Consider the following 18,842-nt stretch of genomic DNA (forward strand, 5'->3'; position numbering starts at 1 on the left):
GGTGCTGGGGGTGCTTTGTAAATTTTTGAAGACCGTGTTCCCGGCTGTACATTCAGTTTAGGAAATGTAAGCTGCGTACAAAATTAATTGCTAGGAGATAACTAATAGAGTGCAGACAGCGTGGTAAGATGGCCCAGGCTACCTTCTCAGGGACTTGGCTGTAACCTCTGAATCAGCTTTTACTGAGCCTTGGAGAATATGGATGACACTCTACCTGACTTTGGTTTTTCTTCTCCCTTCAGAGGTTTCATACACCTAAATAGAAGAGAATGTCGAGACGGAGGTAACATAATTTGTCTTGGAGACATGTTTCAAAATTAGCTGCTGCCTTTGAAATACATGACTTACTAATTAAACTTCCTTTTTAAAAATTCACCATAGCAGCCGTTTACAAGCCAAGCAGCATGCCCAGCCCAGCCAACCAGACTCCCCCCAAGAAGAACAAATAATCCAGGCCAAGAAGAGAAAAACAGCACAGGTGATTTTAAAGAAAATGAGGAGGGGGAAAAATTCCTTGCTGGGACCTTAACTCACCAATGCTCTTTCCTTTTTACAGGATGTCAAAAAAAGAAAAGAAGAGGAGGTCACCAAGAAACATCAGTATGAGATTAGGGTAATGCAGAACTGGGTTTTGGGGAAACAAATGTAGGAGATTATAGATAGATTAGAAATTGTATAATGCTTTGCAATGGAAAGATTCCTCTGACACTTCTAATGTTCCTAGAGGTTAACAGGAAGGAGGTTTATATATGCCTGAATCACAGCTGCAGAATAAGTTTGGCTCCAAGCAGCTGGTTCCTTTTTGTAAATCGCTCCCTCTTGGAACTGCCTGGTGCACCAGGGCCCGCCTAATCTGTCCGATATACTGCTCTTTGTTCCCTCTCAGACTATAGCAGAGGGTCCTAATAGCTGCCTCTTTGGCATAAATAGTATGTGAGATCACTGACAGCCTGGCACCCAGCCCTTTCCTACCTTTTTTCCTATGTGTTGTGAAAGCAATTTAGAACAGTGATTCCCTTTGAAACCAGTGTTATCAGAGAATGGGTCCCCTAAGTAGGTGACTCATTCCACTTCATCCCCACTTTAAGGGTTTTGTTGTTATTTTTTTTATCTTTTTGGTACTGGAAATTGAGCCCAGGGGCATTCTACCTCTGAACTACACACACACACACACACACACACACACACACACACACACACACACAGTCTTTTTACTTTGAAACAAGGTCTCACTAAATTGCTGAGGCAGGCCTTTAACCTGTGATCCTCCTGTCTCAGCATCCCAAGCATAGGACTTACAGGTGTGTATCATTATGCCTGGCTCAGTTTTACAGTTTTGCCTTCGGTTAGTGTGTGTAGTGCTGGGATGGAACCCAGGGGCCTTCTACCTTTGATGTATACTCCCCAGCCCTATTTTTTATTCTTTATTTTGAAACAGGGTTTCACTAAGTTGCAAAGGGCCTCCCTAAGTAGCTGAGGCTGGTAGAGAACCTGTGATCCTCCTGTCTCAGCCTCCCAAGCATTGAGATTACAAGCGTGCACCACTATGTTTGCTTTCAAGTATTCTGAAGTAGAGAAGGCTTATCTAAAAGGAGCTCCTTCTTAAAAAGGTACTCCTAACTGGGCTTGGTGGCTGAGACAGGAGGATCACAGGTTTGAGTACAGCTTCAGCAAGTAGTGAGACTCAGAAACTTAGTGAGACCCTGTTTCAAACTAAAAATAGGGCTGAGAGCATAGCTCAGAGGTAAAATGTTCCTGAGTTCAGTCCTTTGGTATCATACACACACACACACACAAAAGTGCTTCTATTTTTTCTAGTATAGAAAATTGTAATTTATTTTACCTTTAAAGTGATTGGTATATCACAGATACAAAGTCTTTTTTTTTTTTTTTTTTTTTGGTACTGGGGATTGAACCCCTCCAAGCTCTGCCTCCAGCCCTATTTTTTATTTAAAACAGGGTCTCTCTCCCATGAGGCTTTTCTGCCTGATTTGTAGTCTCACAAAACTCAGATCACACTTTTTCCTGGACCAGCAATTCAATAACAATGACATAGCATGATTTTCCTCTTATGTCAGTTCTTTATTGCTTCCCCTCCCCCTATAGTACTGGGGATTGAACCTAGGGGCATTCTACTTCTGAGCTACACCCCAGCCCTATTTCTTATTCTGTATTTGAAAACAGGGTCTCATTAAGTTGCAAAAGGTCTCACTAAGTAAGCTGAGGCTGGCTGCAAACCTCAATCCTCCTGGCTCAGCCTCCCAAGACTGGGATTAAATGTAAATGTGCTATCCATTACATGGTGGAGATTTACAAGCATGCCCCACCTAGATGCATAGTCTTATTAATATTCTTTTTGATTACCACATACCTTATATCGCCAAAATTGTAAACTTATCTAAAACAACTTGATTGATATAAGCTATACATTTTGTTTATAAAATATGAATGTCAAATTACCTAGACAGTCAGCTATGTCAGCTAAAACTAAAGACTGTTTGGATATACTAGCTTTCATTTATGAAGAATCCAGGAATAAAGCTAAAGTTTCTTACTGCACAAATATTCTTTTTCTTTTAATGACAGAATTGTTGGCCACCTGTATTATCTGGGGGAATCAGCCCTTGCATTATCATTGAAACACCCCACAAAGAAATAGAAACAAGTGACTTCTCCAGATTTTCAAATTACAGATTTAAAAACCTTTTTATTAACCCTTCACCTTTGCCAGATTTAAGGTAAGAAGAATCTCGGTATTTATATCCAAGATTAAGACTACTGAATTAGTTCAAAACGGTGCCAAGTATTATCTTTTGCTATTGTTGTAAAATAGAAAAACCTGTAAAATTTGCTTTCTTTACTAATAACAGGTTATTTTATCTGAGTTGTGCCCTTTGCCAATAAATAATTATTTAAAACTGATTTTATATTTAAAACATTGATTCATGCTATACTATCATTTTCATTTGCTTCCTGAGCAGGCTTCCTGTCAGGCTTAACAGAACTGAATTGTTTCTAATGGAATTGATTTTCAACTGATGTGTCAACCTCTTTATTTACCAAATGTAGTAGGACCTATACTTTTTCTAGTCCATGAGTATGACTAAGGTACAGTTTGCACAAAATATGTACCATAGAAATTTGTTTGACCTTAATAAGAAAATAGGATGTGATACTTTCTCCCCTAAACTCCCACCTTACCCCACTGTAGGTGATTCTACTATTGACAGTCTTTTTACAGGTGTTAAGAAATGTCTTCCTTGTGATCATATGCTTTAAATATTTAACATTTTTAGTGTTACTCTTGAGAAAATATGATTATCTTGACCAGTTACCTCTATTTTTGTATATTTTTTTAGTATTGGGAATACCTCAAAGCTATACCCAGGCCTATTTTCTTTCCTTTTTTTTCTTTTTTTTGGTGGTACTGGGGGTGGAACCCAGAGGCTTTCTACCTCCGGGCTATACTCCTAGACCTTTTTTATATTTTATTTGGAAACAGGGTCTCACTAAGTTGCTGAAAGCCTAAGTAGCTGAGGCTGGCTTCGATCCTCCTGTCTCAGCACCTGTGCGATCCTCCTGTCTCAGCCTCCCAAGCGTGGGGATTACAAGCGTGCGCCACCACGCTGGGCTGCCTATTTTATTTTCTACTTTGAAACAGGGTCTAAGTTGTGGAGGACTTCAAGTTGCTGAGGCTGGCTGTGAACCTGCAGTCTTCCTGTCTCAGCCTCCCAACCCCCAGCCCGCCCTGTTTTTAATTGTGAAACAGGATCTTGCTAAGTCTGGAGCCTGACCTTGAAGCTGAAATCCTCCTGTCTCAGCTTTCTAAGTACTGGGATTATAGGTGTGTGAGGCCTCACTCACTTTCCAGTTAGTTTAAGAGCTTCTTTCAAGTTTTTTTGTTTTTGTTTTTGCAGTACTGGGAATGGAATCCAGGAGCATTCTACCTCCAAGCTACACCCCCAACTCTATTTCTTATTCTTTATCTTAAAATAGGGTCTCACTGAGTAGTAGCTAAGGCTGTCCTCAAACTGCAGTCCTCCTGCTTCAGCCTCCCAGATGCTAGGGTTATAAGCATACACCACCACGCCCACCTCAAGTTCTAATTCAAAGTTGGATTTAAGCCAGGCGTGGTGGCGCAAGCTTGTAATCCCCCACGCTTGGGAGGCAGAGACAGGAGGATCGTGCAGGTTCGAAGCCAGCCGCCAGCCGCCAGCCGCGCGCGCTGGCTTAGGAGATCCTGTTTCCAAATAAAAATATAAAATAGGTCTGGGAGTGTAGCCCGGAGGTAGAAGAGCTTCCAGAAACCCCAGTATCACCAAAAAAAAAACAAAAAAAAAAACAAAGTTGGATTTATGCTATGTAAACAGAGTTTGTATTTTGTATAAATTATACAATTGTTATTTTTTTCTCCCCTTTCTATAGCTGGGGGTGTTCAAAGGAAGTTTGGCTAAACATGTTAAAAAAAGAGAGCAGATATGTTCATGACAAGCATTTTGAAGTTTTGCATTCTGGCTTGGAACCACAGATGAGGTCAATACTTCTAGACTGGCTTTTAGAGGTATGTTTCAACAACACAAATTTCCTTTACCTCTGTATGATGGAAAAATATTTAGATATAAATATGCTATCCATGAACCCTTATGGTATATTGCCCATTACTAGCAAGCCATCTTTTTGGGGGAGTACTCACTATACTTGGTGTTACCCAAAATGAAATATATTTTATGAGTATAATCAGCTCAATGGTAGAAGTGTGTACTTAGCAAATGTGAGGCCCTGAGTTCAATCCCCAGCACCAAAACCAAGCAAAATCATAAGGATATAACTGCTATACACAGCCTACACCCAAGTCAGAATTCCTGTTATGTGTGAGTGTTGCTGTGTTCTAGGTACTGAGGGTACTCGAGATGAACAATAGGTATAGTTGCCTAGGTTTGGAATACTGCTGTGCACATACCTGGCCTTCCAGGGCCCTTGGAAGCTCTTTGGCCATTACCAAGATCAGATTATGGTTAGGAATCTTGAGGCTTTGGACACTCAGAAACCCCAAGCCCTCTAGGGTGTTTACAGCTTCCCTTTATAAGGTAGCTTCTATTCATTCCCGATATACACTGGACCATCAATTTTATTTTAACAGTACTGACAATTGAACCCAGTGACGCCCTACCACTGAATTATATTACCAGCCCTTTTTAAATTTTGAGAGAGGGTCTCACTAAATTGCTGAAGCTAGTCTCAAATCTGTGATTCTCCTGCTTCATCCTCCCATGTAGTTGGGATTATAGGCATGCCATTGTGCCTGATTTGTAGCTACCAATATAAAAGAATAACTAATCCTGAAATCCCAGTAAATCTGTACAACATTCTCTTATTTAGGCCCATTCCTTTTCTCTGGACAGTTAATTCTAAAAGCCTTTAAAGTCATTGTTTGAAGAAACTGTTCATTGTATTGTTGACAAAACTGATTATCCTCCAACCCTTGGATTTTTGCTCTGTAGTCTAAAATAGAGATATGATGCATTTTAAGAGACAAAGATTAGGCTTTAGGATGGAGTAGCACATGGTAGAGTAGATATCTGAAGTTTTACATGTTTCTTTGTGTGTGTGTGTGTGTGTGTGTGTGTGTGTGTGTGTGTGTGTGTGTCTGTCTCACTGGGGATTGAACACAGGGGCATTCTACATCCTATCTACACCCCATCCTTTTGTTTAATTGAAAACATGATCTCAATAGGTTGCTGAGAGTCTGTGTTGCTGAGGCTGTCCTCGAACCTGCAGTCCTATCTCAGCCTCCCAAGTACTGGGATTATGGGCATGTGCCACTCTGCTTGGCCGTTTTCTAAGTACCTAGTGATCGTCGAATCAATTTTAGCCAAATTGTTTAAAAATTCTTTTTCCTACTTATGTTAATTTTTCCAGTAGTCATCCTATCCAGTGTGTCTTAGCTTTCCCTAAATATGATTTCATATATGCAAAGCCATAACAAACATGGTAAGTCAAAGGCAAAAGTGTTAAATTTAGCCAGGGATCCTGGTGCACACTTGTAAACCCAGTACTCAGGAAGCTGAGACAAGAGGATCGCAGGTTTGCAGCCAGCCTCAGCAATTGCTTCAAAATAAAATAATAAAATAGGGCTTGGAATGTAGTTCAGCGGTGAAATGCCCCAGGTCCTATCTCCAGCACCACACACAAAAAAAGTATTAAACTCTACTTTGTCTTAATATATTTCCGTCTAGGAATGCAAAGATAGCTCAGCATTTGAAAGTCTATTAATTTATAGCTTAAATGAGAAAAATCCTAAAATCCCAATGGAAAAAGAAATTTTAATCATCCATTCTTGATTTTTTTTTTTTTTTTTTTGCGGGTCTGGGGGTGGAACCCAGGGGCATTCGACCTCCGAGCTACATCCTCTGCCCTATTTTTTATTCTTTATTTTGAAACCGGGTCTCACTGAGTTGCAGAGGGCCTCATTAGGTAGCTGAGGCTGTCCGCGATCCTCCGGTCTCAGCCTCCCGAATGCTGGGATTACAAGCGGGGCCACCACGCCCGGCTCCATTCTTGATTTTAAAATATATAGTGAGTTAAGAATAGGAAATTTCCTTAACACAGTCATTGTTTATTAGAAACTTGTATATTTCTGTCTCTGAGAATAATAGCACCTACTTTATGGAATTCTGAGAATTAAAAGCTTTTAATCATGGAAATGACAGATACTACTTGTTATTGGTGGTAATAACAGTGAAACATTAGGGCAATTTCCACAAGAGACAGCAATAAAGGATAAGAGGACGATTTTATCAAGAGTGTTACTCAGTATTATATTATTAGGCAGTGCAGAAATATGAAAAGTAACTGAGGTCAAAACACGTAAGAAAAAACCCATAAGCACCAGGCATGATGGTGCACGTTTGTAATCCCAGCATTTGGGAGGCTGAGATAGGATGATTCAGGGTCAGCCTCAGCTACTTAGGCCCTTTGTGACCCTGTTTCAAAATAAAGAATAAAAAAATAAGACTGGGGGTGGGGCTCGGGGGTAGAATGCTCCTGGGTTCCATCCCCAGTATCATTAAAAAAAAAAAAAAAAAAAAACCATAAGACTACTAAGAGTAAGTAGGATGGCAATAGTTTGTTCTGTTGGTATATGTTAAATTTTTTCTTTCCTTTGTAGCTTTGGCATCCTTAAATGCAAAGTTTGACTGAAAAGTATTCTAAAGTTTGGTATGCTAAGAAATGACTTTACAGTTTGGAGAAACTCTGAGAGTAATGTTTAAATGTTTGGATCCTTCTCTAGGTATGTGAAGTGTACACACTTCATAGGGAAACATTCTATCTTGCACAAGATTTTTTTGATAGATTTATGTTGACACAAAAGGATATAAATAAAAATATGCTTCAACTTATTGGAATTACCTCACTCTTCATTGCTTCCAAACTTGAGGTGAGTTCTCAAAGTTCACCCATAGATGTATTTATTCCAAACTTGCTTTGTCTAAATAACATATTAATCCCAGAGAATATGAATCAGTTTTGATAACTCCTTAGGAAAGGTGAATGGCTTTGCTCCTCAGTATATTTTCTGAACATTATGATGGAAACAGAAGAAAAAAAAATCATTGTTCCTCTGTAGTGTCTGAGCCTATTGTAGTCTCTGGTTTAGATTTGGGATTAGTATCTCAATGAAATGTCCTATAACTTATTCTGTTAAGGAAAAAATATTGATGTTGTCTTTATATACATAATTAGGGTGCTTGGATTTAATAGGATGGTTTTTGAAAACTAAATAGCCAATTAAGTGAAAATTTCTGTGTTGGGTTAGAATAATGGTCTATCCAGCCTAATGGTTTGTATCTAGTAGTGGTGTCATGAAAGAAGGCAACTCCTTTTCTGCCTGAGATATCCCTTCCACATAACCTCAGTCTACTTTTCTCAAACAATACATTATGGGTATTATCAATATTTTGCAGCTGGTATCATTTTGACGGTAGGAGGAGGCTTGTGATCATATAATTTCCTGAACTATATTTTTCACAAATGTGGTTTTTGAGCTCAAAGGGCAATCCCCAAGTTCTGCCAAATTTCATACATTATTTTATAGTCAGTCTGTCCTATACTGTTCGTACCTTTCTAGACTGAAATCCTGATCTTCAGCTTGCTTATGCATATATGGTAGACAGCCTCCCCCCCACCTTGGTTTGGGGATGAAACTCAGGAGCATTTGACCTCCGATTTACACCCCCTGCCCCATTTTTTTTACTCTTTATTTTTGAAACCGGGTCTCACTAAGTTGCAGAGGGCCTCACTAAGTAGCTGAGGCTGTCCGTGAACCGCGATCCTCAGGTCTCAGCATTCCGAATGCTGGGATTACAAGCGTGTGCCACCATGCCCGGCTCCATCCCTTTGTAAGACAGGTCTCCCCTAGGTTGCTGAGCTGGCCTTGAACTTGTGATCCTCAATCTTTGCCAATCCTCTCTTCTAGTCCTTTGTTAATTCTATAGTTCCTCTGGACTGCTAAAACAGATCTATCATCACCAAGCTGCAATAAATTTTTTTTTTTTTTTTTTTTTTTTTGCGGGTCTGGAGATGGAACCCAGAGGCATATGACCACCGAGCTACATCCCCTGCCCTATTTTATATGTGTGTGTGTGTGTGTGTGTGTGTGTGTGTGTGTGTGTGTGTGATACTGGGGTTCCTGGAAGCCCTTCTACCTCCAGGCTACACTCCCAGACCTATTTTTTATATTTCTATTTGGAAACAGGGTCTCTTAAGCTAGCACGGCTGGCTTTGAACCTGCATAATCCTCCTATCTCCACCTCCCAAGCGTGGGGATTACAAGCGTGCGCCACCACGCCCGGCTGTAATAAGTATTTTTATTTTTTGCATGCCTGGGGATTGAGCCCACTGTCTGGACATGGTAGACAAGTGTTCTACCATACCACTGAGCCCAGTATTTTTGGATTAACCACAATTTTATACTAAGGGGTTTTTAGTTTCTAAGTTTTATTTGTTTAGTGTCTTGTTTTGGTTTGACCAACATATTAGGAAATCTTAATTGGCTTCTACTTTTTTCACTGAAATAACGAGTTAATATACTCTAGTTTTTTATTAACTAAAACTCAAAGTCTGCCAGGCGTGGTGGCGCACGCTTGTAATCCCCGCGCTTGGGAGGCAGAGACAGGAGGATCGCGCAGGTTCGAAGCCAGCCGCGCGCGCTGGCTTAGGAGACCCTGTTTCCAAATATAAAATGTAAAAATAGGTCTGGGAGTGTAGCCTGGAGGTAGAAGGGCTTCCAGGAACCCCAGTACCACCAAAAAAAAAAAAAGAAACTCAAAGTCTGTTCTAGGAAAATGTCTTGATAATACAGTTGATAATTTAGATTCCTAGATGTGGGGGGGAAAAATATATATATATGTATATATAGATGTTTTGGTGGTACTGAGGTTCCTGGAAACCTTTCTACTTCTGGGCTACACTCCCAGACCCATTTTATATTTTATATAAAACAAAATATTTTATATATTTTTATATATTTTTATATAAAAATAGTTTTCACACCCAGCTGTGAAAACTATCTTAACCACCAGGTTGTTTTGGCTATAGAGTTATTTTACTACAATTTATAACCACTTTGTAAAGTTGTCATTAAAACTAAGTCTTAAACTAGACATGGTGGCACATACTTGTAATTCAGTACTTGGGAGGCTGAGACAGGAAGATCACAGGTTTGCAGCCAGCCTCAGGTACTTAGGCCCCCACAACTTAGTGAGATACTGTTTCAAAATAAAGAAAAGGGCCTGGAGTGGTGGCCCACACTTGTAATCCCCGTTCTTGGGAGGCGGAGACAGGAGGATCGCACAGGTTCGAAGCCAGCAGCGCTGGCTTAAGAGACCCTGTTTCCAAATCAAAAAAGTATTAAAAAATAGGTCTGGGAGTGTAGCCCAGAAGTAGGGTTTCCAGGAACCCCAGTACCATAAAAAAAAAAAAAAAAAGGCTGGGCGTGGTGGCGCACACTTGTAATCCCTGCGCTTGGGAGGCTGAGACAGGAGGATCCCACAGGTTCGAAGCCAGCCTCAGCTACTTAGTGAGGCTCTCAGCAACTTAGTGAGACCCTGTTTCCAAATAAAATATAAAATAGGTCTGGGAGTATAGCCCGGAGGTAGAAAGCCTCCTTTGGGTAGTTCAGAGGTAGAATTTCTGGGAGTTCAATCCCAGTTCTGGGGGGGGGGGGGACTAAATCCTATATGTAGTTTTTATGTAGTTATTTTGTTTTAATCTCAATCAAAATTTTGCTTAATAAAAAATTCTAATTTAAAGGAAATCTACGCTCCGAAACTCCAAGAGTTTGCTTATGTCACTGATGGTGCTTGCAGTGAAGAAGACATTTTAAGGATGGAACTCATTATATTAAAGGTAATAATTATGTCCTTATTTCTAGTTGCAACTTAGTAACCGTAGTAGTTAAAACTGAACCTCAAATGTTACATTGTATTTGAGGTTCAGAATATTACAATATTAATAGTCAAAACTTTTGTTTTAGTGTTAGCCTTAGAACTAAATGCTCTAAGAAGTTAATGCATCAAAATAATGACAGTGGTTAATGCCTGAGGGAAGAAATTTACTTAACCTCTAAATTCTACTGTATGTGTACGTGTGTGTGTATATGTATGCATAATTTGGTATATGTGCTTACCATTCATTAATAGGATTTTTTTTTTAATTTTTAAAAACAGGCTTTAAAATGGGAACTTTCTCCTGTGACAGTCATCTCCTGGTTAAATCTCTTTCTCCAAGTTGATGCTCTAAAAGATGCTCCTAGAGTTCTTCTACCTCAGTATTCTCAGGAAACATTCATTCAAATAGCTCAGGTATTGACATATCAAATACGTGTTCATGTCAATTACAGTTTAGTTTGGTGTATATACAATCTAAAAAAGACTGCACAAAGTACTGATTACTGAATTAAATTCTCTTAACATGTAAAATTATATCCCATATATATATTGCTTAATAATTCCAGACAACAAAGCCCATCAGCTTTCATTCTTTAGTCCAAAATGGAATTAAATATCTCTTTTGACATAAGATGGGGGAAACTAATTTTCAGTCAGTTAACTTTAGGCTTCATACTGGTATGGGATTATTCTATATGATTCTTCTTTTATAATTGAATATACAGGATACCTATTTTAAGTTACATGTCATTAAAACTTAAATCATCTTATTTTCTTATAGGATTTTTTTCCCCCCAGTATTGGAGATTGAACCCAGGGGCATTCTACCTCCAATCTACAAACCCAGCTCTATTTTTTATTCTTTATTTTTATATAGGGTTTGTTTCACTACATTGCAGAGGACCTCACTAAGTAGCTGAGGCTGCCTGCAAACCTGCAATTATCCTGTCTCAGCCTCCCAAGTACTGGGATTACAAGCGTGTGCCACCATAAAGTTCAAGTTCAAATTAAACTTTCCTACACTGGCAAAGAACAGATATTTAAATGGAGGAAGATCCCATTCTTTCTTGTCTATTGCTTTTAAACAGTATCTCAATACTGAAATATTTACAATATATAAAAGTGAAGAAAATCTTCATATTTATTCTACATATTCTGTGTATGAAACAAATGAAATTCATATTTAGACTTCCATCCCATCCCCAAGAGGCCTTATTATATATATGCAAATATTTCAAAATCTGAAAAAATCCAAAACACCTCTTGGGTCCAACCTGAGGTGATATTTCACTTCCAATTCTTGTTTCTGTTGCCTTCTGGACCAAGAAGACAATTTGTCTCATTCCACTGGATAGGTATCACCTCAGACTTGTGGAATGTGGCCCTTTGTACCATCTCCCTATTACTCAGCCCTCTTATACCACTTAAGTAATCTCATTGATTATGAACATGTTCCATTCTGTCTCTTCCATTGCTGCTGAAGGTATCTTTCTTGAAACTTAAGATTTTCCAGTGGTTTCAATAACATCTGTGATTAACATTATATAGAATAACATGATTCCCTCTAAGACCATTCATGGTCTAATTTGGGCTTTTCTAGCCACCCCTTCCAGATAAAAAAATGCAGGAAAGGTACTTACTTTTCACTTTAGGTATTCTGAACTACTTCAGTTCCCAAGAGTGCTCTACTTAGATCATTCTATACCTCCCAGTTTTCCTGGCATCAGAAGCCTTTACTGTCTTTTCCAACCTGGACAGGGTATGCCTCCTGTTAGTATATGCCACACCACATCACAACAATCCTTCCCTTCTCTGGTTACTCCCTCACCTACCATCCCCTTAGCAGTTCCTGGCATGTGATCCAAGTCTAGGTGCGGTGGTACACACACTTCATCCCAGTACCTGGGAGTCTGAGATTAGGAGGGTTACAAATTGCCAGCCTCAGCAACTTAGAGGCTCTTTGCAACTTAGTAAGACCTGGTTTCAAAATGAAATATGGCTCAGATGTAGCTCAATTATATGCCCCTGAGTTTAATTGTGTGTGTCCACACACAAAATAAGCAGGGACACAAAGTACTAGTCCTTCTAAATTACTTGTATTTTTGCTTTTTGTTAGCTTTTAGATCTGTGTATTCTAGCTGTTGACTCCCTAGAGTTTCAGTACAGAATACTAGCTGCTGCTGCCTTGTGCCATTTTACCTCCATTGACGTGGTTAAGAAAGCCTCAGGTAAGACACTATATTTTCTTACCTCTGTTAAATTTCTAATGGTACAGAGTTTCAACATCCTACCAAACATGAGTTTTTTTCTTCCTTTTTGTGGCACTGAAGATTGAACCCAGAGGCATTCTACCTCTGCTATTATTTTGAGACAGGGTGTTGCTAAGTTACCATGAACTGGCCTTAAACCTGGGATTCTCCTTTCTCGGCTTCCCAAATAGTGGCCAAACATGAATTTAAAAAGCTAATTTACTGATTATCTTCCTTTTTTATTAGAAGTACTTTACAATCCTCAGCGTATCTCCATAGATTAAAGTCCACTTGAAGTGAAGCATCATGCTTATAGTTGTTTTAAGGTTTTTTGGGCCAAACCAGGCATAGTGACTCATGCTTGTAATCCCAGTACTTGGGAGGCTGAGACAGGACAATTGTAGGGTCACAGCCAACCTCAGCAATACAAAGCCCCACCCTCTGCAACTTGGTGAGACCTGGTTTCAAAATAAACAGTAAAATAGGGCTGGGGGTGTAGCTCAGAGGTAGAACACCTCTGAGTTCAATCCCCAATACCAACAAACAAAAAATTCTTTGGGCCAAGTAAGGAGTGGTAGTATGTATATGCTTGACTTGGGAGGCCGAGACAGGAAGATAACAGGTTCAAGACCTGCTTCAGTAATTTTGTCAGACAGTAACCTAGCAAGACTGTGTTTCAAAATAAAATATTTTTAAAAGGGGCAGGTGGGACAGCTTGTAGATGTCCCCAAGTTCAATCCCCAGTACCACACACACACACAAAGTTATTTGGGATTTGTTGATTTCATGTGTAGAAGTATTGGTTTAGAGGCTCTCAAGTACCTGGGGGTGGTGCACTCCTGTAATCCCAATACTTGGGAGTCTGAGACAGGAGTATCACAGGTTTGGGGCCAGCTTCAGTAATTTAAACAAGACCCTGTTTCAAAGAGGAAATCTAAAAAGAGGCTGGGACTACAACTCAGAAGAGATAGAATGCCCCTGGGTTGAATCCCTAGTACCCAAGGGAAAAAAAAAAAGCAGTAGTTTGAGAATCTATTTTGACCTGCTAAACTGGTGAATTATTTTCTTTTGCTTTGCTTTGCGGTAGTGGGAATGGAACCCAGGGGCATTATACCTCCAAGCTACACCCCCAGCCCTATTTATTATTTTTTGCTTTGAAACAGGATCTCACTGAGTTGCAAAAGGCCTAAGTAGTTGAGGCTGTCTGCAAACTGTGATCCGTCCAGTCTCAACCTCCCGAATGCTGGGATTACAAGTGTGTGCCACCATGCCCAGCTCTGGTTTTGATTTGATTTCTTTTTAAAATCTAAAATTTGGAAGCAGAGTTAGCTAAGCATGGCTAGCACATGCTTATAATCCCAATACTTTGAGGGCTGAGACCAGATCACAGGTTTGAGACCAGTCTAAGCAATTTGGAGAGACCCTGTTTCAAAATAAGAAATAAGGCTGGTGCCCTTGTGTTCAATCCCCAGTAGCACAAATAATAATGATGGAAGCAAAACCAAGTACATTGGGTGTTTATAAGATAATTTGTAATGTACAATCTTTACAGTTTTGTAACTTTTTAAAATCTAGGTTTGGAATGGGACATTATCTCAGAATGTGTGGACTGGATGGTGCCTTTTGTCAGTGTAGTAAAAAGTACTAGTCCAGTGAAGCTGAAGACCTTTAAGAAGATACCTCTGGAAGACAGACATAATATCCAAACACATACAAATTACTTGGCTATGCTGGTATGTTTCCTTGTGAGCTTTTTGTTCTTGCTATACTAATAATAGTGCACTGTAGAATACTACTTGGGCAGTTACATAAAATGAGGGGGAAGTAATGGGCATGGTGATTCCAAAGTACAGAAAAGGTGGTAAGATTACTCTAAAGTCAAATCAAGATTTGTAGAGTGTCTAAATAGGATCAGTGTCAATGGTCTTAAGTAAAAGTTAAAATATTGTGTTCTAGGCAGTTCAAATGATTGAGCCTTCAAATTACCTATTCACAATTGCTAAGACATAGAGGCCATTACATTAGGCCTGAATTAGTCTGGTTTGACTTTTATTATATCAATGCTTTATCTTGCTTTTAATCACTACATGATTTCTCCACATATATAGGATGAAGTCAGCTACATAAACACCTTCAGAAAGAGGGGACATTTGTCACCAGTATGTAATGGAGGCATTATGACCCCACCGAAGAGCACAGAAAAACCACCAGGAAAACACTGAAGTTAGTTAACTGAGCAAACTAGTTGGAATTGAGCAAGTATTGAAGAAATTCATTCACCTGAATGACTAGAGTTTTATAGGAAAATAGTACTGTGATTGTCCTTGCCAATTCAGAAGTTACACTGCCATTCTTTTATTTAAAAACCACATAAAATTGGCACTAAAACTTCCTGTATTAGCTGTTAAAGAAACAGCAGAACCTGTTTACAAAGATGACTTCATTCCTAAGGGTTACTGATTGGAAAGCAAGCCACAATTTATGCCATGGCAATTTATTTTAATCCAGTGTTACTATGTTTATCTTGATAAGTTTTATCATTGGAATTTTGGACTAAAATAATGACTGCCTTAAAGGATACATTAGATGATAGAGTACTTTGAATCTAGCTTCTTAGATTCTCAAAATTCCTACTCTTGAATAGTGCAATTTGGTTCTTGAAAATAAAATTTAAACTTGTTTACAAAGATTTAGTTTTGTAATGAGGCAACTAATTTACCTAAAGCTATTGATTGTAGCAAGCTATTATAAAACTTGAATTTTTACAAATGGTGAAATTTTATCTACTTTTAACTGTCTTATTGGCCTTACCATAACTCTTCAATCAGTTAAGGCTTCAATAAATGTGATATTTAAACTATGCTCTAAACAGTGGGAATGCCAAAGAAATTATAAACAAGATAAATGCTGTGGCTCCTATGTGGGGCTTTGACAAATAAGTTACTTTATAACAACCTTTTTTATTATCAATTGAGTCAAAAACTCCAGTACCTTTTTTTAAGCTATTTATATAAGAAAGTCACTTTATCCCTAAGGGTTTTTTAAAATTTAGCGTGACTAAGGCTTTATTTATGTTTGAAAAATTAAGGTCCATTTCCTGCATTGTGAGATAAGGGCAGTGTCAAGGTGGTGAAGCTTAACACTTGACCTAAACTTCTATTTTCTTAAAGCAGAAAATATCAAATGTATACTGACTTCTAGAAATCTATTTATTAAAGAATTTGACTTGAGGATTGCGCAGGTTTGAAGCCAGCCTCAGCTACTTAATGAGGCTCTCAGCAACTTACTGAGACCCTGTTTCCAAATAAAATACAAAAATAGGTCTGGGAGTGTAGCCCAAAGGTAGAAAGCCTCGGTTCCATCCCCAGCACCACAAAAAAACAAAAAAAGAAAAGCAAAAAAGTACAAAAAAAAAAAAACTTGCTGTATACAAACTAGCTATTGTACATTTTTATTAAATTAGCTTTCTGTTAAAGCTCAGCCTTGACAAGTACTTAATTATTAAAAATTATATTAGATTGCTAGTTTATTTTGTTACCAGACATGTGAATCTCTTATAAAGAAATTGTAAATTTAAACTATTATATGAATTCTTTTGTATAGTTTTTAAACTAATGTTTCAGTATTGTGCCTGAAAAGAAAATACCACTAAATGTGTAAATATGTATTATATAAATGTAATCTTTTAATACTGTTTATTTTTAGCCCATTGTTTAAAAAATAAAAGTTAAAAAATTTTGACTGCTTAAAAGTAAAGTTTTGCCATTGCTTGGAGAAACTTTTTCTTCCTCCTCTGCGCTGCCAGCTGTAGCACTTCTTCTGGGTTGCTTGCGTTCAATTCTGTCTGGCCAATAGCTTTAATCTTCTCAAAACAGAAAAGTGATATTAGAGGTCTGTTCAAAATTCAGTCTTGCCAGCATACATAACATAAAACAACTTACATGATAATAATAATAAAATTACTTAGCTGGGCGTGGTGGTGCATACTTGTAATCCCAGCATTTGGGAGGCTGAGACAGAAGGATATGGGTTCGTGACCAGCCTCAGCTACTTAGTGAGGCCCTTTCCAACTCAGTGAGACCGTTTCAAAAGAAAGAATAAAAAATAGGGCACTTTGTTGGTAAAAATGTTAACAATTGTTTAATAGTCTGGAAGCTAGTTATATCATTGAGAAAAGACAGAGGGAAACTTACCGCAATTTGTCTTTTATCTGTTTCTCCTCTTTTATGATGAAGATCTAAATAAATCAGTTAAGAATAATAAATCTAGCCAAACGTGGTGGTGACACCTGTAATCCCAGTACTTAAGAGGCTGAGACAGGAAGATCACAGGTTCACAGCCAGCCTCAGTTACTCAGACCCTGTTTCAAAATAAAAAATAGGGCTGCAGATATAGCTCAGATGTAGAATACCCCTGGGTTCAATTACTTGCAACACACACACAAAAAAAAAAAAAAGAAAGAAAGAAAAAGAATAATAAATCTGATAGCACTAAATAACATGACAATCTCATGATTTTCAGCTCTGATTTAGAAAGTATATAATATGACAAACTTTCAGGTGGGACAGTACTGGGAAATGAACCCAGGAGTATTCTACCTGAGCTATTCCCCCACACCTTTAAAATGTTCACACAGGATCTTGCTGAGGTGGGTTTCAATCTGCAATCCTCCTATCTCGGCCTCCAAATATTGGGATTACAGGTGTGTGCACCACACCCTGCCTGAAAACCATCCATTTACCCAAGTGCCCTGTGCTCACATAGCCTAAGCTGACAGAAGGATACAAGTCAGGTATTCCAAGATGGTGACATCCCAAATGTAGTCATAGTATGAATCCATAGCATCATGACTGCAACACAGAACTGAGTTAATGCTACTTGCTTAAGCAGAACAACCTCAACCTCAGATTATTTTTTTTTAAATCATACCTGTTTTGTTCCTGTAGTGACTTAAAGGCTGTTTTGTAGTCAATTTCTCTGAGGAACTGACATAAAATTGCCACCTATATAAACAGATTTGAAAATGGTTTCATATAACAATGACTCTCCTACTTTTAGAGGATAATCTTTAATTATTATGTGAAGAATATACCCCTAAGCTTTACAGAAGCCAGGCATAGTGACTCATGCTTGTAATCCCAGTACTTGGGAGGTTGAGACAGGAGGATCACAGGTTCACAGCCAGCCTCAGCTACTTAGTGAGACCCTCTGCAACTAAATGAGATCCTGTTGTAAAATGAAGAATAAAAAATAGGGCTGGGGGTGTAGCTTGGAGGTAGACTGCCCCTGGGTTCAACCCCCAGTATCACCAAAAAAAAAAAAAAAAAAAAAAAAAACCCCACAAAGCCTTGAAGATAACAATAAATGGGATAAGCTCATATTTATGGACTCTATTTAAATTTCAGAAATTTTTACTCAAGTATCTAACAAATATTTTCTTCATCATGACTATTACACAAGTTTTTAGAACCTTGTTTATTTGAATGAGAACCTGGCAAAAAGCCAGTTCAGAAAACTGAAAGGGATGGAAAAATGCCAAGTCAAAGCCATGACATTCAAGGACATACAAAACAAGCAATTAGGCCTTGCACAGCTGGCAAGTACAGAAGCTCCCTTGGCAAAATAAGTCTACCAGTCTGCTTGACACAGAATGTACCTACTTCAATGAGATATACAGAATCACAATATTCTTCACTCTAAAAAATACTGGAAATGTTTTTATTGATATGAGTCACATACTATAAAAATTATCCTCTTAAAGTAAATAATTCATCACTTCAATATATTCACAAAATTACACAACCACCATCACTATTATAAAATATTTTTATTACCCCTAACCCACACCCGCTAGTAGTAACACTCTATTCCCTCAAGCCTCTGATAAACATTAATTTACTTTCTGTCTTTAAATATTTGTCTAGAGTCAGGCGTGGTGGTGCATGCTTGTAATCCCAATACTTGGGAGGCTGAGACAAGAAGATCGCAGGTTCACAGCCAGCCTCAGCTACTTAGCAAGGCCCCCTGCATTTTAGTGAGACCTGGTTCCAAATAAAAAATAAAACAGGTCTGGGGGTATAGCTTGAAGGTAGAATGCCCCTGGATTCAATCCCTAGAATGGCAAAAATAAAAAAGCTTTGCCTAT

General features: G+C 38.5%; 2 protein-coding genes across 2 annotated transcripts in view; one reads left to right on the forward strand and one right to left on the reverse strand.

Moving 5' to 3' along the window:
* Nucleotides 1–269: 269 nt before the first annotated feature.
* On the forward strand, nucleotides 270–14,919 carry CCNE2 (cyclin E2; the record flags this gene model as incomplete). The annotated part of the gene is made up of 11 exons (XM_080694748.1): nucleotides 270–283; nucleotides 382–478; nucleotides 557–613; nucleotides 2,587–2,738; nucleotides 4,426–4,561; nucleotides 7,292–7,438; nucleotides 10,312–10,407; nucleotides 10,728–10,862; nucleotides 12,565–12,676; nucleotides 14,273–14,430; nucleotides 14,806–14,919. 11 exons carry the CDS (start codon nucleotides 270–272, stop codon nucleotides 14,917–14,919), a joined length of 1,218 nt encoding a protein of 405 aa, XP_080550874.1.
* Nucleotides 14,920–16,442: 1,523 nt separating this feature from the next.
* INTS8 (integrator complex subunit 8) overlaps nucleotides 16,443–18,842 on the reverse strand; it is a gene marked incomplete at both ends in the record, with an annotated part of 62,764 nt that continues 60,364 nt past the window's right edge. Inside the window, 4 exons of the mRNA XM_080695275.1 lie at nucleotides 16,443–16,559; nucleotides 16,891–16,934; nucleotides 17,483–17,547; nucleotides 17,627–17,700. Coding sequence (XP_080551401.1) covers nucleotides 16,443–16,559; nucleotides 16,891–16,934; nucleotides 17,483–17,547; nucleotides 17,627–17,700 — 300 coding nt within the window. The remainder of the gene's footprint in view (nucleotides 16,560–16,890; nucleotides 16,935–17,482; nucleotides 17,548–17,626; nucleotides 17,701–18,842) is intronic.

Source organism: Muscardinus avellanarius (assembly GCF_963383645.1).
Source record: "Muscardinus avellanarius genome assembly, chromosome: 4".
Classification (NCBI taxonomy): Eukaryota; Metazoa; Chordata; class Mammalia; order Rodentia; family Gliridae; genus Muscardinus; species Muscardinus avellanarius.